The sequence below is a fragment of the Taudactylus pleione genome, unplaced genomic scaffold (assembly GCF_031769625.1).
Source record: "Taudactylus pleione unplaced genomic scaffold, aTauple2 ptg000894l, whole genome shotgun sequence".
In the NCBI taxonomy this organism is placed as follows: Eukaryota; Metazoa; Chordata; class Amphibia; order Anura; family Myobatrachidae; genus Taudactylus; species Taudactylus pleione.
The window spans coordinates 419176-445362 of NW_028285295.1; the positions used below are offsets into that span (position 1 = coordinate 419176).

The 26187-nt window shown below is 51.2% G+C and overlaps 1 protein-coding gene across 3 annotated transcripts in view; it reads left to right on the top strand.

The window, feature by feature from the left end:
- Positions 1–26187, top strand: part of EML5 (EMAP like 5) — a 256157-nt gene that overhangs the window by 159558 nt on the left and 70412 nt on the right. For all 3 annotated transcript variants that reach the window (XM_088459090.1, XM_088459091.1, XM_088459089.1), the window contains exons 22-27: positions 6759–6911; positions 6994–7125; positions 10686–10774; positions 16316–16492; positions 18544–18745; positions 18837–18963. In XM_088459090.1, the coding sequence (XP_088315216.1) occupies positions 6759–6911; positions 6994–7125; positions 10686–10774; positions 16316–16492; positions 18544–18745; positions 18837–18963 (880 nt within the window). The remainder of the gene's footprint in view (positions 1–6758; positions 6912–6993; positions 7126–10685; positions 10775–16315; positions 16493–18543; positions 18746–18836; positions 18964–26187) is intronic.

Consider the following 26187-nt stretch of genomic DNA (forward strand, 5'->3'; position numbering starts at 1 on the left):
AACAGATCATATGTACGGACAAGCGGTAAATACAGTGAACAGGCAATAAACAGGTAGCAGTCCAGACAGAGGCAGTCCCAGTAGAGTATAACGTCCCAGAACAATTCCACGAAATAGCTAGAGACCCTCAGTCCCCACAGTAGAAACTATCACTGATCACACTGGCAGTGAATAGCGCATAAGTCCACTCAATCGCTTCCAGGACCCCACACGTAGAACCTATCAGATCATACAGCAGTGATAATCCCTGGGTCCAACCAAGCGTTTCCAGGATCCCATACAGTAGAAGCTAATCACAGAAAACACAGCAATGAATAGCGTATAGGTCCTTGCAGAATTTCCAAAGTATAAATCCACAGAACTGGTGATGCGTTCCACTAGCACCTTGGCAGAGCGAGGCCTCTTAGCCAAAGTCAGTGACTAACATGTGGAGTTGCCTTCGGTAACCTGTTTTGAAATCTTCCAATTTCCCAGGATATTGTGACCACCCAGGGGAGTTGCACCATTTCCTGATTGGTGCACGTCCCTTATCTCCTACCTCCCCCTGATATTACTTCCCTTCTGGGATGGCTCCGTTCAGTCTGAGAGATTGAAGTGAGACACAAAACAGGCAAATGGAAGGAGGAGTAAATCCTGAGCGTCCCCTGGGGAGGTGGGAATTAACTTAGAGGGTCTTTTGTTCTGGGAGGTGTCACCTTGCTCTAGTGGTTATGACTAACACAGACATATGGACCAAGCTAACATCAAGGCTTATCCAGTATTAAACATTACAATTACTTACATTATTACAGTACATAATATACCCCTGCTACTGCAAAAGTATAAGTCATGTGAATGATCACACATACACTTAGGAGACCGATGGGGGAACACACAGGGCTAAAAAGTTAATTAATCTCTGCAAGGACTGAGATGCGGCAAATACATTTGTACCACACATTTCATGTCCTTACATTCCTCGCCCACTTTTTAGGCCTTGTTCCCAGGGGGGGATACGGAATCATTACTGACTGGGCGAGGCGGTGCTAGGTCTTCCTGTGTTGTGTAGAACTGGGTCTGGTTCCTGCTGACGGGACAAGCCATCCGTGTTTCCGTGATCTCTATCCTTTTTGTGGGAAATAGTGAAGGTGTACAGTTGCAGGGCCAAACTTCATCTTAGCAAGCGTCCATGTCTCCTGCGGTACGTTGTAGCCAACTAAGGGGGTGATGATCTGTGACCACCTAGAATTCGCGCCCTTACACGTATGGCTGCAGCTTCTTAAGGGCCCAGACTATAGCCAGACACTCCTTTTCAATAGTGGCGTAGGCTACCTCACGGTCGACAAGCTTCCGCGAGAGTAAAGCCACTGGGTGTTCACATCCATCTTCCCCTCCTTGGCTCAACACAGCTCCTATTCCACAATGAACCGCTTGCGAAAGTCGGGGGCTGCTAATACTGGGGACTGGGACAAAATTTCCTTAAGCTGGGAAAAAGCCCGTTCACACTCAGGGGTCCAGTCTATTTCTCGGGTTTACCTTTTGGTCGTCAGGTCAGTTAATGGCTTGGCAATGGTGCTGTACTGGGGCACAAACTTCCAATAGTACCCTGCCGTTCCAAGGAAGGCACGTACCTGTTTTTGGTTAGTGGGGTGAGGCCACTTCAAGATGGCCTCAATTTGTGCCGGCTCTGGACGAATTTGGCCTCCACCAACCCTGTGCCCGAGATACAACACATCTGCCATCCCCATCTGACATTTGTCCGGTCTGATAGTCAACCCCGCCTGCCTAATCCGGGCTAGCACCTGGGCAACATGCTGCAGATGTTCCTCCAAGGTCTCACTAAAAATGGCTGTGTCATCCAGGTATGCCTGGGCGAACTCCTGACACCCTGTCAGCACGCGATCTACTGTACGCTGAAAGGTGGCTGGGGCATTCTTCATACCAAAGGGCATGGCTGCGAATTCAAATAGCCCAAATGGGGTGCTGAATGCAGACCTCTCCTGTGCCTCCCTGGTAAAGGGTATCTGCCAGTACCCCTTACTAAGGTCCACAGTGGATACATAGAGAGCCACCCCCAACCTGTCTAGCAACTAATCTACCTGGGGCATGGGGTATGCATCCGTCACAGTCACCTCATTCAGCTTCCTATAGTCCACGCAGAAGCGAGTGCTCCCATCCTTCTTAGGCACTAAAACTATACTGGCTGCCCAGGGACTAGTGGATGGTACAATGACCCCAAGTGCCAGCATTTCATCAACCTCTTTTTTGATCATGTCCAGCACCTCTGGACTCACCCAATATGCGGGTTGAGCCCCTCCGGTGTCGACATGATGGGCCACTACATGGGTGCGCCCTGGTCTACTGGTGAATTGAGGTCTCTCTACCTCCAACACCTCCCTCATCTGTCTGGCCTGGGTTTCTGTTAACTGTGAGCCTATGGGCACTGCCTCTACCCCTAGATACTTTTTGGTTGCTGCTAAAATGTCAGGGATAGGGTCAGTCTCTGGGTCATCCATAGGTGGGCAGCAGATTGCCACAGCCCCTATTTCTCTGGTGACATACTCCTTTAACCAATTTATGTGGTAGGTACCCACCTGCTTCCCTGTTGGACCTAGGGCAACAATATAATCTACCTGGCCCTGACGACCTACGATGGTATAGGGCCCTGCCCAGGTTGCTTGTAACTTGTGCTCTCGGGCAGGTACTAGAATCATCACTTTCTGCCCAATATCTAGCTCCCTTTCATGCGCCCGCTGGTTGCAGTACATGTGCTACCGTTCCTGTGCCCCCAGCATGTGGTCATGCGCAAGCTGCATCAAACGCTGCAATCTCTCCCTCATTTGGACTACATACTCCAGGACAGGACCCTCAGGTTCCTGGAATGTCTCTTCCCAGCTTTCCCGGACTAGGTCTAGAGGCCCTCGTACCCTTTGCACATATAATAGCTCTAAAGGGGAGAATCCAGTGGAATCTTGTGGCACTTCGCGGTACGCGAATAATAGCTGCTGCAACAACTTCTCCCAATCCCCCCCTTCCGATTCAGCAACTGCTTTAGGGTCCCATTAAACCTCTCACAGAGCCCATTATCTCTGGGGATGGTAGGCCGTCGTGCGGAAGGGATGAACCCCAAATTTGTCCCATACTGTTTGCAGCAAGTCCCCTTGAAATTGTGTACCCTGATCGGTAACTACTTCTTGGGGAAATCCTACACGGCTAAAGATATCCATGATAGCCTGGGCGATATGCTCAGCCTCTATGGATGCCAGGGCCACTACCTCAGGGTATCTAGTCGCATATTCGACTACAGTCAGTATGTATAACCCACCCAAAAGTCCCACCTCCACTTCCCCTGAGTTCCCGGCCCCAATCCAAGTGTACCGGGGCCATGGGGATAACAGTGATCTGCCCTCCGGCCATGGAGATTTTAATTTTCCGTTTCTCCAATAGTTGGCAGGGGGGATTAACTCCGGTCGGACCAGGGTAATGGAGGCCCCGGAGTCTCTCGATCCTTGCAGTTCCTGTCCATTGACTTTAACAGGCTGTAGGTGTGTTTTCATGTTATCCGGGGTAGCTTTCCCAATAGCTGCTACTACCTCCACTTGATATGCTACTTCCTCCGCCTCTGGCGCATCGGGAACGCAGTTCCCCTCCCCACCCCCAAATGTTGTTTCCTGGCACACAGCTACCCTGGGCACAGCTGGTCGGGCACCTGGAAATGGTCCTCTTCCCAGCGGACAGTCTCGCTGCACATGCCCTACCTGGTGACAGTTGAAGCACAGCTGAGGCTCTGGAAGTGCAGGGCCCCGCGGCCTTGCATTGGCCGTTTGCAGAGCTGGGGTGTGTAGTGGGGCCAGGCACTGGGTTGCCAGGTAGGGATTCTGGTCTTGTTGGGGCCGTCGGGGGGCTGACCTCTCTACCGGGTTGGCTCCTCTCCACCGGGGCCTGTTAGCTGTGAACTCGTCAGCTAGGTGTGCTGCGTTCTCCGGAGTGGTGGGGTTCCGATCCGCCACCCACTCTAATTTCCGGGGGCATCTTGTTAAGCAACTGTTCCAGGATAATAACGTTTCTAACCTCCACTACAGTGAGTGCCTGCTTTCCGGCCAGCCATCTGTCACAGTTCCGCCGCAACAGGTTTTTAAACTCTGTAAATGAGGTATCCCCTTTCCATGACATTGACCGGAACTTAGGCCCTCATTCAGAGCCGTACGCTCTGAGCAGAGCGCACGCTCTGAATGAGGGCCGGGCTCCATTTTCATGGAGCGTCCTCCTGGACGCTCGTATAGCTGTGGGTCACCACCCACAGGCTATACGAGCGTGCATTGTGATGGCCGCGATGGTCGAGACCATCGCGACCATCGAAATTGCGAGCCGGAGCCTGCGGTTGAGGTTTTCAACCGCAAGCTCCGGAGTGATTTTGGCTCTATCAGAGCCAAAATCACTCCCACTGACATCACTAGTGATGTCAGTGGGCCGGCTTCTGATGGGAGGCGTTCCCGTGGGAACGCCCCCGTCAGGGAGGCACGCCCCCGGCACGCCCACCAAAGGGGGCGTGCTGTCAATCAACATTGACAGCACGCCCCCTTTGATCGGACACAACGAGCGAAGGACTTTCCTTCGCTCGTCGCGTCTGGCGCATGCGCACGACGGAGCTCCCTCCGTCGTGCGCATGCTCAGTCCAGAACATCGACCCACTTGCGAGCGGACAGCCGCTCGCGAGTGGGTCTGAATCAGGCCCTTAGTGCGGTACGATTCAGCAGTCACCGCATATCTGGCAAGCAGCACCCCCCAGACCTCCTCATAGGACAATGTCTGTTCTGGACTCAAAGCCTGGCACGCTTCCAGCGCCCTCCTCTCAGACTGGGTGCATAAGATTGAGGCAGCAGAGTGGCCTCTATATTTGTTAGAGTCATCATTGATTCAAACGTCTGCAAATGGTTATCAATGTCTGAGCTGGCCTCATCAAAAGGCGGTATGTCCCGATATCGCAGCCTGGCTGGCTGACTTACCGATACTGGTGGGGCAGGGGTGTAGGTCTGTGCTCCCAGGGCGGCCCCCAGTACCGCTGCTCCTTGTCCTAGCACTGCCAGCAACTCCCGCAACTGATCTACCCCTCCCATGGTAGGCATTGCCCCGGAAGCCGTTGTCGCCGTGGTTCCCTGACCCTCTATCTGCTCCGGTACATCGTCCTCCTCCTCTGGATGATCTTGGTCCCACTGGGCTACTTTTGCCAATCAATCTGTTTTGTTCAGCAGAGATCCTGCAGTGGGCCCTTCTTGAGGTATCTGTAGCATAGTGGTTCTGGATCCATTCCCTGCTGTATTTTATGACTTTATGCTCGAAAGCTGGTGTCTGAATGATCCCACTGTCGCTGCCGCCAAATGTGAGGATACGGGGTTCTCTCAATCACCCAGACACCGAGCAGTTGAAACGAACGTGATGGATTATTTTTCCAAAGCAACAGATAATATGTATGGACAAGCGGTAAATACAGTGAACAGGCAATAAACAGGTAGCAGTCCAGACAGAGGCAGTCCCAGTAGAGTATAACATCCCAGAACAATTCCACTAAATAGCTAGAGACCCTCAGTCCCCAAAGTAGAAACTATCACTGATCACACTGGCACTGAGTAGCGCATAAGTCCACTCAATCGCTTCCAGGACCCCACACGTAGAAACTATCAGAGATCACACAGCAGTGATAATCCCTGGGTCCAACCAAGCGTTTCCAGGATCCCATGCAGTAGAAGCTAATCACAGAACACACAGCAATGAATAGCGTATAGGTCCTTGCAGAATTTCCAAAGTATAAATCCACAGAACTGGTGATGCGTTCCACTAGCACCTTGGCAGAGCGAGGCCTCTTAGCCAAAGTCAGTGACTAACATGTGGAGTTGCCTTCGGTAACCTGTTTTGAAATCTTCCAATTTCCCAGGATATTGTGACCACCCAGTGGGGGTTACACCGTTTGCTAAAAATGACAATTACTTACATTATTACAGTACATAATATACTTTTGCAGTAGCAGGGGTATATTAAGTCATGTGAATGATCACACATACACTTAGCAGACGGATGGGGGAACACACAGGGCTAAAAAGTTAATTAATTAAACGTTGCGAGGACTGAGATGGGGCAACTACATTTGTACCACACATCTTATGTCTTTACAATGAGTAACAGCTGCTACGTGTGACAGATACTGATGAGTAACAGCTGCTACGTGTGACAGATACTGATGAGTAACAGCTGCTACGTGTGATAGATACTGATGAGTAACAGCTGCTACGTGTGACAGATACTGATGAGTAACAGCTGCTACGTGTGACAGATACTGATGAGTAACAGCTGCTACGTGTGATAGATACTGATGAGTAACAGCTGCTACGTGTGACAGATACTGATGAGTAACAGCTGCTACATGTGATAGATACTGATGAGTAACAGCTGCTACGTGTGACAGATACTGATGAGTAACAGCTGCTACGTGTGACAGATACTGATGAGTAACAGCTGCTACGTGTGACAGATACTGATGAGTAACAGCTGCTATGTGTGACAGATACTGATGAGTAACAGCTGCTACGTGTGACAGATACTGATGAGTAACAGCTGCTACGTGTGACAGATACTGATGAGTAACAGCTGCTATGTGTGACAGGTAATGATGAGTAACAGCTGCTACAGTACGTGTTACTCATTGTTTATTGCCAGCAGGTGCTATGAAGGGTTTGCTGTCGCCGTGTGATGTTTGTATAATACCCTGCTCTCTGCTGCTCCAGGTGGTCGCTGCTGCTCTTTCTCTCCGGATGGCAAGGCTTTGGCCGTCGGTCTGAATGACGGAAGCTTCTTAATTGTGAACGCTGACACCCTGGAAGATTTGGTGTCTTTTCACCACAGGAAGGACGTCATCTCGGACATACGCTTCTCCCCTGGTAAGTTATGGACCTGTGGGTCTGTGTTGCCTCCGGGATGCTGCCAGCCTCTGTAAGCCCTGTGTGTTACTCTTTATTTCAGGAACTGGGAAATACCTGGCAGTTGCCTCCTATGATAACTTTGTAGATATTTACAATGTGATGAGCAGTAAACGTGTTGGCGTGTGCAAGGGGTCTTCCAGCTATATCACCCACCTGGATTGGGACATGAGGGGTGAGTGACTCTCTGTGCAAATTTGGCAAAGTGTCTGACGACAGGAGGGACCTTAAGTCACCTGACTAATAGCATAAACTGCACTACAGGGACAAGTGCGAGATTGTAACTTTCACCAGGATATCTATATAATGCTGTACGGCGCGTGTGTACTAGAGAAATGCAGCAGGCCCTGCCCCCTCCATCCTCACACAGCTCTCACTGGCTGCCCCAACAGCACAGTCTCTGCAAATGAGCTCTTACCAGACCCCTCCCTCCATGCCGGTGCTCCCACAAATAAGCCGATACACCCCGCAGAGGTCATGCAAATCGGCACCTCCCAACTCCACCAGAAGAATAAGGTCTGGAATTGCCACCCCTCTGCCACAGCCCTGCTATACTGGAGAGAAATATATCCCTACTGAGCCCGGCACTGAGCAGAGCTGTAGGAATAAGGTGGAGCAATGAAGAGTATACAGAGATGGGAAATAGAGGCGGGGGGAACATGGGGAGACAGGAGGAAGGGGAAAGGACATTGGGAGACGGGAGGAAGGGGTAAGGACATTGGGAGACGGGAGGAAGGGGTAAGGACATTGGGAGATGGGAGGAAGGAGAAAGGACATTGGGAGACGGGAAAGGACATTGGGAGACGGGAGGAAGGGGAAAGGACATTGGGAGACGGGAGGAAGGGGAAAGAACATTGGGAGACGGGAGGAAGGGGAAAGAATGGGAGGAGACGGGAGGAAGGGGAAAGGACATTGGGAGACGGGAGGAAGGGGAAAGGACATTGGGAGACGGGAGGAAGGGGAAAGGACATTGGGAGACCGGAGGAAGGGGAAAGAATGGGAGGAGACGGGAGGAAGGGGAAAGGACATTGGGAGATGGGAGGAAGGGGAAAGGACATTGGGAGACGGGAGGAAGGGGAAAGGACATTGGGAGACGGGAGGAAGGGGAAAGAATGGGAGGAGACGGGAGGAAGGGGAAAGGACATTGGGAGATGGGAGGAAGGGGAAAGGACATTGGGAGACGGGAGGAAGGGGAAAGGACATTGGAAGACGGGAGGAAGGGGAAAGGACATTGGGAGACCGGAGGAAGGGGAAAGAATGGGAGGAGACGGGAGGAAGGGGAAAGGACATTGGGAGACGGGAGGAAGGGGAAAGGACATTGGGAGACGGGAGGAAGGGGAAAGGACATTGGGAGACGGGAGGAAGGGGAAAGGACATTGGGAGACCGGAGGAAGGGGAAAGAATGGGAGGAGACGGGAGGAAGGGGAAAGGACATTGGGAGATGGGAGGAAGGGGAAAGGACATTGGGAGACGGGGGGAAGGGGAAAGGACATTGGGAGACGGGAGGAAGGGGAAAGGACATTGGGAGACCGGAGGAAGGGGAAAGAATGGGAGGAGACGGGAGGAAGGGGAAAGGACATTGGGAGATGGGAGGAAGGGGAAAGGACATTGGGAGACGGGAGGAAGGGGAAAGGACATTGGGAGACGGGAGGAAGGGGAAAGGACATTGGAAGACGGGAGGAAGGGGAAAGGACATTGGGAGACGGGAGGAAGGGGAAAGGACATTGGGAGACGGGAGGAAGGGGAAAGGACATTGGGAGACGGGAGGAAGGGGAAAGGACATTGGGAGACGGGAGGAAGGGGAAAGGACATTGGAAGACGGGAGGAAGGGGAAAGGACATTGGGAGACGGGAGGAAGGGGAAAGGACATTGGGAGACGGGAGGACGGGGAAAGGACATTGGGAGACGGGAGGACGGGGAAAGGACATTGGGAGACGGGAGGACGGGGAAAGGACATTGGGAGACGGGAGGACGGGGAAAGGACATTGGGAGATGGGAGGAAGGGGAAAGGACATTGGGAGACGGGAGGAAGGGGAAAGGACATTGGGAGACGGGAGGAAGGGGAAAGGACATTGGGAGACGGGAGGAAGGGGAAAGGACATTGGGAGACGGGAGGAAGGGGAAAGGACATTGGGAGACGGGAGGAAGGGGAAAGAATGGGGGGAGATGGGAGGAAGGGGAAAGGACATTGGGAGACGGGAGGAAGGGGAAAGGACATTGGGAGACGGGAGGAAGGGGAAAGGACATTGGAAGACGGAAGGAAGGGGAAAGGACATTGGGAGACGGGAGGAAGGGGAAAGGACATTGGGAGACGGGAGGACGGGGAAAGGACATTGGGAGACGGGAGGAAGGGGAAAGGACATTGTGAGACGGGAGGAAGGGGAAAGGACATTGGGAGACGGGAGGACGGGGAAAGGACATTGGGAGACGGGAGGACGGGGAAAGGACATTGGGAGACGGGAGGACGGGGAAAGGACATTGGGAGACGGGAGGAAGGGGAAAGCACATTGGGAGACGGGAGGAAGGGGAAAGGACATTGGGAGACGGGAGGAAGGGGAAAGGACATTGGGAGACGGGAGGAAGGGGAAAGGACATTGGGAGACGGGAGGAAGGGGAAAGGACATTGGGAGACGGGAGGAAGGGGAAAGAATGGGGGGAGATGGGAGGAAGGGGAAAGGACATTGGGAGACGGGAGGAAGGGGAAAGGACATTGGGAGACGGGAGGAAGGGGAAAGGACATTGGAAGACGGAAGGAAGGGGAAAGGACATTGGGAGACGGGAGGAAGGGGAAAGGACATTGGGAGACGGGAGGACGGGGAAAGGACATTGGGAGACGGGAGGAAGGGGAAAGGACATTGTGAGACGGGAGGAAGGGGAAAGGACATTGGGAGACGGGAGGACGGGGAAAGGACATTGGGAGACGGGAGGACGGGGAAAGGACATTGGGAGACGGGAGGAAGGGGAAAGAATGGGAGGAGATGGGAGGAAGGGGAAAGGACATTGGGAGATGGGAGGACGGGGAAAGAACATTGGGAGACGTGAGGAAGGGGAAAGAATGGGAGGAGATGGGAGGACGGGGAAAGGGCATTGGGAGACGGGAGGATGGAGAAAGAACATTGGGAGACGGGAGGAAGGGGAAAGAATGGGAGGAAGGGAGAAGTTATGGGGTGAAGGGAAGGAGGAACTGGGGGGGAGAGTAGGAGTAGAGATAGGAGAAATGCTAGGACATAGGATTATGTATACATATACTGACAGTACAGTTTATGGTATATATTGAAAATCTTATAAATTCTTTGTGTTCTGAAAAAGGTCTTGTGCAATGATAGAAACATCAACTGGCCTAATTCTCATTGTAATCTGTGGTCTGGGCCTCAGTGGGAATTTCTGGGCATCTGTTCTGCACCTTCCTGGGGAGAGAGCAGAGTTTATATAGTGATATTTCTCCTCTTCCCTGTGGACAGACCTAATACTGCTTCCTCCTCAGTAACATTAGTATTGTATGTGGGGGGGGGGGGTCAGGAGACGCCTATGGCCCGGGGTCTTGCAGATTATATGAGCTCACTCTGCCTGTTGTATTGAATAGCTGAATATGTAATAGAGTAATGTATTCATGATAGTAATAATATTATTAGTTAATGTATAACGCTCAGTGCTGGGGGAAGGATTTGGGGGGAGTGTGGGGAGGGGTCTGTTGGATGCTACCTTGTGCTCAGTTTCCTCGCTATGCTGTTCCAGGTAAGCTGCTACAGGTGAACACTGGTGCTAAGGAGCAGCTGTTTTTTGAGGCCCCGCGAGGGAAAAGACAAATTATTCCAACCCATGAGGTATGAGAACAACTTCCAGTTTTTGGGACACGTTTATGAAAAGTATATTTATTTCTGAATGATAACTTTTAATTGCAACAATATTTGTTTTACAGCACATTAGTGTAAGATACATTTACAATATTATATGTAGCAATGCTGGAAATAAAACAGGAATTACGTTATTTAACTATTGTATATTGAAAATCATGTCTTTCATGAAAACGGGCGTTATCAGCTTTCAGAAAAACGACATTTATTTGAGCAGCAGCAGATTGTGGCCATGAATAGACAGAAATAGACATTTGTAACGGTTGTACTGCAAGTAAAATACCGCAAGTTGCGATGGCAGAACTAGCGAGTGGTGGACACAGGTGCAAAAATATACTTTGGGATCTCCTTCCCTGCCCCACCACACTCCACCCCAACTTCATAATATGCCGCACTGCATTGGGTGACAGGGAGAGGTACAGTAGAGGCAGTGGGTGACAGGGGGAGGCAGAGGGTGACATGGAGAGGTACAGTAGAGGCAGTGGGTGACGGGGAGGCAGAGGGTGACATGGAGAGGTACAGCGGGTCATAGGGAGAGGTAGAGGGTGACGGAGAGGTAGAGGGTGACAGGGAAAGAGAGGTAGAGGTGTGAGAGGGAGAGGTAGATGAGGACAGAGAGATACAGTTGGTAACTGGCAGAGGGTGAGGTAGAGGGGGACAGGTATAGGGCAGAGGTAGAGAGGGAGAAGGAGAGGTAGAGGTGTGACAGGGAGAGATAGAAGGGGACAGGGAGTGGCAGTGGGTGACAGGCAGAGGTAGAGGGGGACAGGGAGAGATAGATGGGGACAGGCAGAGGGGGACAGGGAGAGGTATGACAGGGAGTGGTAGAAGAGGACAAGGAATGGCAGTGGGTGACAGGGAGAGGTAGAAGGGGACAGGCAGAGGTAGAGGGGGACAGGGAGAGGTGTGGTAGAAGGGGACAGGAAGTGGCAGTGAGTGACAGGAAGAGATAGAAGGGGACAGGTAGAGGTAGAGGGGGACAGGGAGAGGTGTGGCAGGGAGTGGTAGAAGGTGACAGGCAGAGGTAGAAGGGGACAGGGAGAGGTAGAGGGGGACAGGGAGAGATAGACGGGGACAGGCAGATGGGGACAGGGAGAGGGAGAGATGTGACAGGGAGTGGTAGAAGAGGACAAGGAGTGGCAGTGGGTGACAGGGAGAGGTGTGGTAGAAGGGGACAGGAAGTGGCAGTGGGTGACAGGAAGAGATAGAAGGGGACAGGTAGAGGTAGAGGGGGACAGGGAGAGGTGTGGCAGGGAGTGGTAGAAGGTGACAGGGAGAGGTAGAAGGTGACAGGGAGAGGTAGAAGGGGACAGGGAGAGATAGACGGGGACAGGCAGAGGGAGACAGGGAGAGGGAGAGATGTGACGGAGTGGTAGAAGGGGACAGGGAGAGGTAGAAGGGGACAGGGAGAGGTAGAAGGGGACAGGGAGAGGTAGAAGGGGACAGGCAGAGGTAGAGGGGGACAGGGAGAGATAGACGGGGACAGGCAGAGGGGGACAGGGAGAGGGAGAGATGTGACAGGGAGTGGTAGAAGGGGACAGGGAGAGGCAGTGGGTGACAGGCAGAGGTAGAGGGGGACAGGGAGAGGGAGAGATGTGACAGGGAGTGGTAGAAGGGGACGGGCAGAGGTAGAGGGGGGCAGGGAGAGATAGACGGGGACAGGCAGAGGGGGACAGGGAGAGGGAGAGATGTGACAGGGAGTGGTAGAAGGGGACAGGGAGAGGCAGTGGGTGACAGGCAGAGGTAGAGGGGGACAGGGAGAGGGAGAGATGTGACAGGGAGTGGTAGAAGGGGACGGGCAGAGGTAGAGGGGGGCAGGGAGAGGGAGAGTTGTGACAGGGAGTGGTAGAAGGGGACAGGGAGAGATAGAAGGGGACGGGCAGAGGTAGAGGGGGACGGGCAGAGGTAGAGGGGGAGAGGGAGAGTTGTGACAGGGAGTGGTAGAGGGGGACAGGCAGAGGTAGAGAGTGAGAGTTGTGATAGGGAGTGGTAGAGGGGGACAGGGAGAGCTAGCTGGGGACAGGGAGAGCTAGCTGGGGACAGGGAGAGATAGAAGGGGATGGGCAGAGGTAGAGGGGGAGAGGGAGTGGTAGAAGGGGACGGGCAGAGGGGGACAGGCAGAGGTAGAGAGGAGGACAGGGAGAGTTGTGACAGGGAGAGATAGATGGGGACAGGGAGAGGCAGTGGGTGACAGACGCACTCTGCTACCAGCGCTGGGCCAGTCACCCGACATTGTTCAGAATGGTCAGGCATTGGGCCAGGGGAAAACTCATTGCTGGTCTGGGCAGTGGTCGGGCCCTTACTTCCCAGGGGCCCTGGTGCAGTGCATATGCTGCACCACCAGTAATTCCACCCCTAGCAAGATGAATTATTAACCGAGTCTCACATATTATGTAAAGGGTACAGAGTAGTTTTTATTCCAAGGTAACGAAAACACAGCGAAGACGGACTACCGATGCACTAGGACATAAGTTCACAAACTATGTCCGTTGGACCCCGCACAGTTCACTTTTTCCAGGTCACCTACAGTAGCTGGTGCACAGGTGTATTCATTACTCACCGACACATTTTAAAGGGGATGTTGTTATGAGACTGGTTGAAATACCGACACCTATCTTAATCCCGACTCCGGAACGCCGAAGGACACCAGCCCGAACGAAGTAAGTACGGGGCGCCCTTAGCAGTAGCCACACAGGGGAAGGGGGTTTAGGTTTAGGCACTAAAGGGAAGGTTAGGTGGGTAAGGGGGGGGTATAAGTAGGTATACTTACCCAACCCCTGTTGGGATACCAACCATCAAAATTCCGCTGTCTGTATACTGAGAGGAGACATCCCGTCAGCCGGCATTACATACCCATTCCATATTAAAAATCCACAGGTGGAGCTAATTATTTCACTTGCGATTCTGTGAGGAGATCTGGAAAACATGCACTGTTTGGGGTCCTGAGAACCGAGTTTGAGAACTTGTGCACTAGGAAACCAGGGACCTCCATGAAGCATGAGACATTTTGTTGTCACTGGTTATTATTATTATTAACTTTTAGAAAACTGTATTCAGACTCATCAGTTTCTGCATAGGTTGGGCTCAGAACCACAAATACACCTTTAGTCAGAAACCAGTTGTAGCAGCATTCCCTTTAAAAAATTGGGATTTTATTGTTTCCTAACATAAATCCTTGGTTTTCTTTCTTGGGCTACTATTAATGACTTAGTCATGTGACTACCATGGTAACCACAGTTACATGGCACATGATGTAGTGAGCAGAGAGGCTTCGTAAAACCCCTCTGAATTCTACCTGCACTGTAAAGTCAGGAAAAAGTACGCAATCTGGGTAAAAAGGGAAAAGACAGAAGGCCTGATTCAGAGCCAGACGCTATTTGCAGACGGTCGTTCCAAAAGCGGGGCCGGCTATTTAAATTGAGCGCTCGCTCTTTGCGGTTTGTTTGACGCCTCTATGTCTGAGCGAGCAAACGAAAAATGCGCTCACTATTTTGTACAGACGCCCCTTTGCCGTTAGCATCACACGTCATCTCCGGTATTTATTAGATTAATCGGGTACATCGAAAGGCATCTGAACTGCTCGCAGTGCTTGTTGTAGGTTTTTCTTACCGCTATCACTGCGAGCAGTTCAGGCTAAAAGACAACCAAGTGACGTGGTCGATGACGCTCCTTTACTAATTATGCACTCCCATTAAATGCCCTTTTGACCGTTAGGCAATGCCTGCGTTCGGATCTCCACTCCCCCGTTTTCAAGCACCTTCCCCTGTTACCACCCACAAACGCCTCATTCTGTCAATCAAATTAGCAGCCCCTCGCTGTTTTGCGAGCGCACGATTTCCGACCGCAATGACTGGTATGCGCATAACGACCCATATGCATGCGCAGTTGTGCGAACATCGCTCAGAGCGAACGAGCGGCCGCTTACGAGCGGCTCTGAATCACGCCCAGAGGCCCTGATTCAGAGCCGGACGCTTTGAATCAGGGCATTTTTTTTTTTTGTGCGGCCTCCTGGCCGCCCGCATAGCTGTGGGTGACCACCCACAGCTATAGCGAGCGGCCAGGTTGATGGTCGCGATGGTCAAGACCATCACGACCATCGGGCTTGCGACAAGAGACTTGTGGTAGGGTTTCGTTGCCGCAAGCCCCAGAGAGATTTCACATGGGAACTCCTCCGTTTGGGCAGAAAACCCCACCCACCAAAGGGGCCAGTTGTCACTCAACATCGACAGCTCACCTCCTTTGGTGCGAGACCCGGAGCGATGGATTGCCCGTCTCACGCCGGGTCTCCGTCATGCGCATGCACTGTGGGCCACCATCGACCCAGTTGCGAGCGCACAGCGCTTGCGACTGGGTCTGAATCAGGCCCAGAGGTCCAATATAAGTGACCTGCACCATACCTAGCACCATGCATCTTATGCTTAAGCTGCTACTTTATACCAATTCTTTTGTAACAAAAGTACTAATCCTAAGTACTTTGGACCTGATTCAGACCTACTCGCTAGATGCAATCGCTCGCTTCCAGCTTATGCAAATCTGGCGCACACCCAGCAAGGCAAGCGATCACAAAGCAAGACATAAGCACGCCCACTATGTCTTGGCGTGCGATCACTTCATGTATGTAGACACCCACCATCCATTCTTAAAATTGCGTACGTCATCTCATGGAAGTGCCTAAAAACATTGGTACGTCAAGCATCATCGAACGCGATCGCAGCGCTTAAGGTTGACTATACCCTGCCGCAAGCACTGCGAGCACTTCAGTGTGAAATTCCACCAAGTGACGTCAACTATGACGCTGCCTTTTAATTATGCGCGCCTCTGAAACGGCGTTGCAACACTCAGGCACTCCTGCGTTCGCACCTTCACTCCCCCGTTAGTAGTTCCCTGCCCCTGTTACCACCCACAAACGGCCTCTCCTGTCACTCATTCAGATTGGCTGTCTATGCTGGGCGAGCGAGCGCTTCCAGACCACCTGCAGTGATTCATGCACGTGCATTGGGATGCATGTGCAGATTGCAAATATCGGCCGCGAACCAGCGAGTGGGTCTGAATCAGGTCCTTAGTACACTATTAATGAATTAAGATGTAAAATTAGGGGAAAGTACTGAAGCATGGGAATTGCTGCCCGTGGTGGAGTCTCTAAGTCGTGCCCGGCATCCCATAGCATATGGCGCAAATAGGATGGGTAAAATTAAATGTTAATAGCAATGTGGAACTATCAGTGCTGTATATGGTGCATCCTCCAGTTACCCAGATGTCTCCTGAATGGGAGGACTGGCTATTGGCGCTGGCGGGCACAGATTGCGCTTTATTAGAGCTCTATAGAAGAACTACTGCAGAGAAAGTGTGAAGACTAGTGAGCTGGCCCTCCGTGCAGGTAATGGTGGGTTCCTGGGGGTGACAGCCCCTATTTTCTGTGCAGCTGGAGACTGTAGAGGTGTTATCCATACTGTTGGTGACGTATTGAGCGGACGCAGCAGGCCAGCATTTACTGAGCTTCCTATTTCTCAGGTAGAAAAAATGTCCTGGTCCTCTTGGACGAGTGTCCTGGGTCCGAGCTGCGAGGGTATCTGGCCAGTGATTGGAGAGGTCAGCGATGTGACTACAGCCTCCCTGACCAATGACGGCAAAGTCCTGGCAACTGGCGACGATTTTGGATTTGTGAAGCTTTTTCGCTACCCAGTAAAAGTAAGAATTTTGTGTACCGGGTGGGAGTATCCTAAAGGGGAAGACAATTATTAGGCTGATTATTAGGCTGCTGGGTAAGTAAAGCAGATGCACCTACATGGCGCCACAGGTCTGCGTTATCTTCTCAGCAGTCACGTAGCCGCGGCTGACCGCAGTACATCTCCAGAGCCCTCACTCACATCATGTTGCCTGATGAAGTCCGTCGCACACAGAATATAGGCTTCCGCATATCATTGTAATCAGCAGAAGCTGCACCCTGACACATAAATAAGACGCATTTAAAGGGAAACCGTTGCACGAAAAGACACTCGGCGCTACCGAGTCACGCCACAGCATGGCGCAACTAGAAGGGCTGTTTAAAGTGCAAGGAAGTAAGATGTATGTGGACTCATCTATAGATAGATATGAGACGGATAGAAATAGATAGATATGAGATAGATATACAGTATTGCTTTGTCACTGTTAGCGAGTAAATGAATGGATCTCCGCTGTGTATAAAATGTAAATGAGAATACTCTGAACCAGAGCCAGCAGTCACAATAGGTACATTGTGGGATATAGGATATATCACATCTAATGCTGAATATCTGGATTTCATATTCTTTGTGAAGCCGGACTCCCCTGGCATTCTCCATAAACCAGAGGAACATGTAGTCTTTCATGGCAAGAGATTCTTTGTTTAGATTTATATGTAGTGATACGTTGTGTATGTACTTGGGACCTGATTCAGACCCGCTCGCTAAGGCACGATCGCTCACTAAGAGCGATTGTCTCCCATCTGCACATGCATATAATTCGCAGTGTGTGTGCGCAAGCCATTCGTTGCGATCTGATTTTGGTAGCTCGTAACTCGTAAGCCACTATCAGGTCACTACTTTGAGTGACAGCGCCATTTGTGGGTGGTAACAGGGGAAAGTGCTTTTAAACGGGGGAGTGGATGTGCGAACGCAGGCGTGTCTGGCCGCCAAAACGTAGTTTAAAGGGCGTGCATAATTAGCAAAGTAGCGTCATTGTACACGTCACCTGCATGTATTTCAGCCCGCACTGATCGCGGTGCTTGCGGCAGGCTAAGGCAACCCCAAGGGCTGTGAGCAGCTCCGATGGCTCACGATGGTCCCAATTAATCCTTCATTTCCCGGAGATGTGTGTTGCGAGTGGCAAGGGGGCGTCTTCAGACATTTGCAAGCGCACTTTGCTGTAGCTCGCTAAAACATAGTGGGCGTCCTTATGCGACACAGTGCGAGCACTTTATTTAAATATCCAGCCCCTTTCTTCCCAGCGAGCGATCGCATCTTGAAAAGCGGGTGTGAATGAGCTCCTTGGTTCCATATAGTGTGTTTAGTTCTCTATACAAAGAATAAAGCATCGCCACAAATGTATCAGAATAACAGTTACTTTCCGCTGCTCCTCAGTCATCAGACTGTATAACTTCTAGTGACCTTACTGTACTGTTAGATCTGCAGGTCTCGCAGTGTTACCAGGCAGGTGACACATTGTTACCACCATTGTTACTCTGAAAAAATAAAGCTAAGGGCATTGTGTTATGTCTCTGGGTGTCCTAATTCCCTTCTAAGTTAAATGCAGTTAAACCATCTGAATTATGCAAAAAAAACCAAGTTGTACAGTAGCTAAAATGATGGCAGACAGTCGTATGAACACCAGCTGCACGCCTCTCATTAATGTGATATAGTCTAAATAATACAATTTGTAAAAAAAAAATTCAACTAAAATTGAAAAATCATTTAACTGTTTTTTTTTGTTTGTTTGATTTATTTTTTTTTTTAAATAGAGAGAGAACTAGTTGCCTATCTGTGCCGTAGGGCAGAGGTCCTCAAACTCTGTCCTCAAAGCACCCTGATGGTCCAGGTTTTAAGGATGTTCATGCATTAGCACAGGTGACTTAGTACTACGTCAGTTACTACTAGCCTGGACATCCAGTGCTCTGAGGACCAAGCTTGGGAACCTGCATGGTAGAGTGTTACCGCGTGTTATTAGTCCGCAGAGTCCTCTGTGTCTTACTGCATTCATGAAACAGGCTGTGTCATCTTCAGGGGAAGTTTGGAAAGTTCAAGAGGTATGTAGCCCACAGCTCCCACGTGACCAACCTCCGCTGGGTGTACGACGACAGCCTGCTGGTCACGGCAGGGGGACTGGACACTTCTCTCATGCTCTGGACTCATGAGGCGGAGGGACACAGAGAAACCCGACAGTGCGACAGCGAGGAGTCCGACCTGGACTCTGAGGAGGATGGAGGTACGTGACTGAGCTCTGCTATTGGCTGCGGCCGCTCCGAGATATGCCCATAAATAACGATATAACGTCTCCATGCCATGTGTACTCTCAGGCTACGACAGCGATGTAACAAGGGAGAATGAAACCACCTACACCATCAAAGCCTTATCTACCAACATCCGGCCTATGTCAGGGATCAAACCTCACCTGCAGCAGAAGGAACTCTCCCTGGATGAGAGGTAACTGCCCAGTTCTTACACCACCGAATCCCCCCGCAGTAATTCTCAGAACTGGGAACCAATTCATCAAAACACATCTCAGCCAGTGTTACAGTCGCAGCCCCTCAGTAGCCCCTCGTTATATGACTGGGATCTCTGTATCTCTCATAGGATTACCATATATTATATTGTGCTCCGAGCATCTCTTCTCAGTTTTCATAAATGGAGAAAAAGCAGAGAATGGAGGCTTGTAGGGATCATTGATCCCTGTAAAGAAACACATAGTACAGGTTGAGTCTCCCATATCCAAATATTCAGAAATACGGAATTATTTTGGCATGACTGAGATAATGAAACCTTTGATTTTTGATGGTTCAATGTACACAAACTTTGTATACAATATTTGTAATAATTTGTGCCTTAGACAATTACCTTCAGGCTGTGTGTATAAGGTGTATATGAAACATAAATGCATTCTGTGTGTATATTGGGGTCCCATTCCCAAGATGTCATTATGATATGCAAATATTCCAAAATACGAAATATTCTGTTATCCAAAATATCCCTGGTCCTAAGCATTTTGTATATGGGAGACTCAACCTGTACAGTAAATGGAGAAATATAGGCTGTAGGGATCATTGATCCTTACACATTATAACAAATGGAGCCAGAACACAGATGGGGAAATCAGTACTTCTTCTTCTCTGTCCCGCATGTATATTCATTCCCTTTGCATTACTGGAGGGATGAATGATCCCATGGAAGTTAGGAATTCCTGAGAAAGGTCAGAGCTTGTGCAGGTGTGTGTGAGGCTGCGATGGTACTCCATGTTACAGGTGTGTGTGAGGCTGCGATGGTACTCCATGTTACAGGTGTGCGTGAGGCTGCGATGGTACTCCTTGTTACAGGTGTGCGTGAGGCTGCGATGGTACTCCATGTTACAGGTGTGCGTGAGGCTGCGATGGTACTCCATGTTACAGGTGTGCGTGAGGCTGCGATGGTACTCCTTGTTACAGGTGTGCGTGAGGCTGCGATGGTACTCCATGTTACAGGTGTGCGTGAGGCTGCGATGGTACTCCATGTTACAGGTGTGTGTGAGGCTGCGATGGTACTCCATGTTATCGCAATGGATTAGCATATGATTGCAATGGATTAGCATAATATTGCAGTTGAACTGCGTGCATACGCAGTTGTGATCCATAGTGAATCTGCCCTAATGGCCTGATTCAGAGCCGTTCACTATGACAGAGCGCTCGCTCTGAATCAGGGCCGGGCTTTTTTTTTTTATTGGTGCAGCATCTTGGCCGCTTGCATAGCTGTCGGTGACCACCCACAGCTGTAGCGAGCGGCCATGATGATAGTTGCGATGGTCAAGACCATCGCGACCATTGGGCTTGCGACGAAAACCTTGTGGTAGGGTCTCGTTCTTTGCAAGCCCCAGAGAGCTTTCGGCTTTAACAGAGCCGGAAGTTCTCCACTGACATCACTTGTGATGTCAGTGGGGCCACCCCCAAATGGCAGGCGTTCTCATGGGAACGCCTCCGTTTGGGCAGCCACCCCTGGCCTGCCCACCAAACGGGGCGAGCTGTCACTCAACATCGACAGCTCGCCCCCTTTGGAGCGAGACCCGGAGCGACTGATTGCCCATCGCTAGCCGGGTCACGCGCATGCGCACAACGGAACCGACTCCATCGTGCGCATGCGCTGTGGGCCACCATCGACCCGGTTGCGAGCACTCAGCGCTTGTGACTGGGTCTGAATCTGCCCTAAGTCCTTTCGTACATACTGACTGACTGACAGCACAGAGAGGAATCTGTAAAGCATATTACATGTAACTGGAGAATTACTTTCGGTCCTTCAGTTATAACTGAACAATATATATTTACCTGTAACTCCTCTTCTTATAATGAGAAGATAGATCAAAGCTTCTAAAGAGAGGAGAGGTTACCGATAGCAACCAATTTTCTAGCTATCATTATATAGAATGTACTTGATAAATGCTACATTAATGCTCATTGGTTGCTATGGGCGACTTCTAATCTCTGTTACACTGATCTGTCTCCCCAGTGCTGTGCTCTCTTCTCTATCAGTCTCCCCAGTGCTGTGCTCTCTTCTCTATCAGTCTCCCCAGTGCTGTGCTTTCTTCTCTATCAGTCTCCCCAGTGCTGTGCTTCTCTATCAGTGTCCCCAGTGCTGTGCTCTCTTCTCTATCAGTCTCCCCAGTGCTGTGCTCTCTTCTCTATCAGTCTCCCCAGTGCTGTGCTTTCTTCTCTATCAGTCTCCCCAGTGCTGTGCTCTCTTCTCTATCAGTCTCCCCAGTGCTGTGCTTTCTTCTCTATCACTCTCCCCAGTGCTGTGCTTCTCTATCAGTGTCCCCAGTGCTGTGCTCTCTTCTCTATCAGTCTCCCCAGTGCTGTGCTCTCTTCTCTATCAGTGTCCCCAGTGCTGTGCTCCCTTCTCTATCAGTCTCCCCAGTGCTGTGCTTCTCTATCAGTCTCCCCAGTGCTGTGCTCCCTTCTCTATCAGTCTCCCCAGTGCTGTGCTTTCTTCTCTATCAGTCTCCCCAGTGCTGTGCTCTCTTCTCTATCAGTCTCCCCAGTGCTGTGCTCTCTTCTCTATCAGTCTCCCCAGTGCTGTGCTCTCTTCTCTATCAGTCTCCCCAGTGCTGTGCTTTCTTCTCTATCAGTGTCCCCAGTACTGTGCTCTCTTCTCTATCAGTCTACCCAGTGCTGTGCTCTCTTCTCTATCAGTCTCCCCAGTACTGTGCTCTCTTCTCTATCAGTCTACCCAGTGCTGTGCTCTCTTCTCTATCAGTCTCCCCAGTACTGTGCTCTCTTCTCTATCAGTCTCCCCAGTGCTGTGCTTCTCTATCAGTCTCCCCAGTGCTGTGCTTCTCTATCAGTCTCCCCAGTGCAGTGCTTCTCTATCAGTGTCCCCAGTGCTGTCCTTTCTTCTCTATCAGTCTCCCCAGTGCTGTGCTCTCTTCTCTGTCAGTCTCCCCAGTGCTGTGCTTTCTTCTCTATCAGTGTTCCCAGTGCTGTCCTTTCTTCTCTATCAGTCTCCCCAGTGCTGTGCTTTCTTCTCTATCAGTCTCCCCAGTGCTGTGCTTTCTTCTCTATCAGTCTCCCCAGTGCTGTGCTCCTCTATCAGTCTCCCCAGTGCTGTGCTTCTCTATCAGTCTCCCCAGTGCTGTGCTCTCTTCTCTATCAGTCTCCCCAGTGCTGTGCTCTCTTCTCTATCAGTCTCCCCAGTGCTGTCCTTTCTTCTCTATCAGTGTCCCCAGTGCTGTGCTCCCTTCTCTATCAGTCTCCCCAGTGCTGTGCTCCCTTCTCTATCAGTCTCTCCAGTGCTGTTCTCTCTTCTATATCAGTCTCCCCAGTGCTGTGCTCTCTTCTCTATCAGTGTCCCCAGTGCTGTGCTCCCTTCTCTATCAGTCTCCCCAGTGCTGTGCTTTCTTCTCTATCAGTGTTCCCAGTGCTGTGCTTGCTTCTCTATCAGTCTCCCCAGTGCTGTCCTTTCTTCTCTATCAGTCTCCCCAGTGCTGTGCTTCTCTATCAGTCTCCCCAGTGCTGTGCTCCCTTCTCTATCTGTCTACCCAGTGCTGTGCTCCCTTCTCTATCAGTCTCCCCAGTGCTGTGCTTGTCTATCAGTGTTCCCAGTGCTGTGCTCTCTTCTCTATCAGTGTCCCCAGTGCTGTGCTCTCTTCTCTATCAGTGTCCCCAGTGCTGTGCTCCCTTCTCTATCAGTCTCCCCAGTGCTGTGCTTTCTTCTCTATCAGTGTTCCCAGTGCTGTGCTCTCTTCTCTATCAGTGTCCCCAGTGCTGTCCTTTCTTCTCTATCAGTCTCCCCAGTGCTGTGCTTCTCTATCAGTCTACCCAGTGCTGTGCTTCTCTTCTCTATCAGTGTCCCCAGTGCTGTGCTTCTCTATCAGTCTACCCAGTGCTGTGCTTCTCTTCTCTATCAGTGTCCCCAGTGCTGTGCTCCCTTCTCTATCAGTCTCCCCAGTGCTGTGCTCCCTTCTCTATCAGTCTCTCCAGTGCTGTGCTCTCTTCTCTATCAGTCTCCCCAGTGCTGTGCTTGTCTATCAGTGTCCCCAGTGCTGTGCTCCCTTCTCTATCAGTCTCCCCAGTGCTGTGCTCCCTTCTCTATCAGTCTCCCCAGTGCTGTGCTTTCTTCTCTATCAGTCTCCCCAGTGCTGTGCTTGCTTCTCTATCAGTCTCCCCAGTGCAGTGCTTCTCTATCAGTGTCCCCAGTGCTGTCCTTTCTTCTCTATCAATCTCCCCAGTGCTGTGCTTTCTTCTCTATCAGTCTCCCCAGTGCTGTGCTTGCTTCTCTATCAGTCTCCCCAGTGCTGTCCTTTCTTCTCTATCAGTCTCCCCAGTGCTGTGCTTCTCTATCAGTCTCCCCAGTGCTGTGCTTCTCTATCAGTCTCCCCAGTGCTGTGCTCTCTTCTCTATCAGTCTCCCCAGTGCTGTGCTTTCTTCTCTATCAGTGTCCCCAGTGCTGTGCTCCCTCTCTATCAGTCTCCCCAGTGCTGTGCTTCTCTATCAGTCTCCCCAGTGCTGTGCTCCCTTCTCTATCAGTCTACCCAGTGCTGTGCTCCCTTCTCTATCAGTCTCCCCAGTGCTGTGCTTGTCTATCAGTGTTCCCAGTGCTGTGCTCTCTTCTCTATCAGTGTCCCCAGTGCTGTGCTCTCTTCTCTATCAGTGTCCCCAGTGCTGTGCTCCCTTCTCTATCAGTCTCCCCAGTGCTGTGCTTTCTTCTCTATCAGTCTCCCCAGTGCTGTGCTCTCTTCTCTATCAGTGTCCCCAGTGCTGTGCTTCTCTATCAGTCTCCCCAGTGCTGTGCTCCCTTCTCTATCAGTCTCCCCAGTGCTGTGCTCCCTTCTCTATCAGTCTCCCCAGTGCTGTGCTTCTCTATCAGTCTCCCCAGTGCTGTGCTTCTCTATCAGTCTCCCTAGTGCTGTGCTCTCTTCTCTATCAGTCTCCCCAGTGCTGTGCTTGTCTATCAATGTCCCCAGTGCTGTGCTCTCTTCTCTATCAGTGTCCCCAGTGCTGTGCTCTCTTCTCTTTCAGTGTCCCCAGTGCTGTGCTTCTCTATCAGTCTCCCCAGTGCTGTGCTCCCTTCTCTATCAGTCTCCCCAGTGCTGTGCTCCCTTCTCTATCAGTCTCCCCAGTGCTGTGCTCTCTTCTCTATCAGTCTCCCCAGTGCTGTGCTTTCTTCTCTATCAGTCTCCCCAGTGCTGTGCTTTCTTCTCTATCAGTGTCCCCAGTACTGTGCTCTCTTCTCTATCAGTCTCCCCAGTGCTGTGCTTCTCTATCAGTGTCCCCAGTGCTGTCCTTTCTTCTCTATCAGTGTCCCCAGTGCTGTGCTCTCTTCTCTATCAGTGTCCCCAGTGCTGTGCTCTCTTCTCTATCAGTCTCCCCAGTGCTGTGCTTCTCTATCAGTCTCCCCAGTGCTGTGCTCTCTTCTCTATCAGTCTCCCCAGTGCTGTGCTTGTCTATCAGTGTTCCCAGTGCTGTGCTCTCTTCTCTATCAGTCTCCCCAGTGCTGTGCTTCTCTATCAGTGTCCCCAGTGCTGTGCTCTCTTCTCTATCAGTCTCCCCAGTGCTGTGCTCTCTTCTCTATCAGTCTCCCCAGTGCTGTGCTTTCTTCTCTATCAGTGTCCCCAGTGCTGTGCTCTCTTCTCTATCAGTCTCCCCAGTGCTGTGCTTCTCTATCAGTGTTCCCAGTGCTGTGCTCTCTTCTCTATCATTGTCCCCAGTGCTGTCCTTTCTTCTCTATCAGTCTCCCCAGTGCTGTGCTTCTCTATCAGTCTCCCCAGTGCTGTGCTCCCTTCTCTATCAGTCTCCCCAGTGCTGTGCTCCCTTCTCTATCAGTCTCCCCAGTGCTGTGCTCCCTTCTCTATCAGTCTCCCCAGTGCTGTGCTCTCTTCTATATCAGTCTCCCCAGTGCTGTGCTTTCTTCTCTATCAGTGTTCCCAGTGCTGTGCTCTCTTCTCTATCAGTCTCCCCAGTGCTGTCCTTTCTTCTCTATCAGTCTCCCCAGTGCTGTGCTTCTCTATCAGTCTCCCCAGTGCTGTGCTCCCTTCTCTATCAGTCTCCCCAGTGCTGTGCTCCCTTCTCTATCAGTCTCCCCAGTGCTGTGCTCTCTTCTCTATCAGTCTCCCCAGTGCTGTGCTCTCTTCTCTATCAGTCTCCCCAGTGCTGTGCTCTCTTCTCTATCAGTCTCCCCAGTGCTGTGCTTTCTTCTCTATCAGTGTCCCCAGTACTGTGCTCTCTTCTCTATCAGTCTACCCAGTGCTGTGCTCTCTTCTCTATCAGTCTCCCCAGTACTGTGCTCTCTTCTCTATCAGTCTACCCAGTGCTGTGCTCTCTTCTCTATCAGTCTCCCCAGTACTGTGCTCTCTTCTCTATCAGTCTCCCCAGTGCTGTGCTTCTCTATCAGTCTCCCCAGTGCTGTGCTTCTCTATCAGTCTCCCCAGTGCAGTGCTTCTCTATCAGTGTCCCCAGTGCTGTCCTTTCTTCTCTATCAGTCTCCCCAGTGCTGTGCTCTCTTCTCTGTCAGTCTCCCCAGTGCTGTGCTTTCTTCTCTATCAGTGTTCCCAGTGCTGTCCTTTCTTCTCTATCAGTCTCCCCAGTGCTGTGCTTTCTTCTCTATCAGTCTCCCCAGTGCTGTGCTTTCTTCTCTATCAGTCTCCCCAGTGCTGTGCTCCTCTATCAGTCTCCCCAGTGCTGTGCTTCTCTATCAGTCTCCCCAGTGCTGTGCTCTCTTCTCTATCAGTCTCCCCAGTGCTGTGCTCCCTTCTCTATCAGTCTCCCCAGTGCTGTGCTCTCTTCTCTATCAGTGTCCCCAGTGCTGTGCTCCCTTCTCTATCAGTCTCCCCAGTGCTGTGCTTCTCTATCAGTGTCCCCAGTGCTGTCCTTTCTTCTCTATCAGTCTACCCAGTGCTGTGCTCTCTTCTCTATCAGTCTCCCCAGTGCTGTCCTTTCTTCTCTATCAGTCTCCCCAGTGCTGTGCTTCTCTATCAGTGTCCCCAGTGCTGTGCTCTCTTCTCTATCAGTCTCCCCAGTGCTGTGCTCTCTTCTCTATCAGTCTCCCCAGTGCTGTGCTTCTCTATCAGTCTCCCCAGTGCTGTGCTCTCTTCTCTATCAGTCTCCCCAGTGCTGTGCTCTCTTCTCTATCAGTCTCCCCAGTGCTGTGCTTGTCTATCAGTGTTCCCAGTGCTGTGCTCTCTTCTCTATC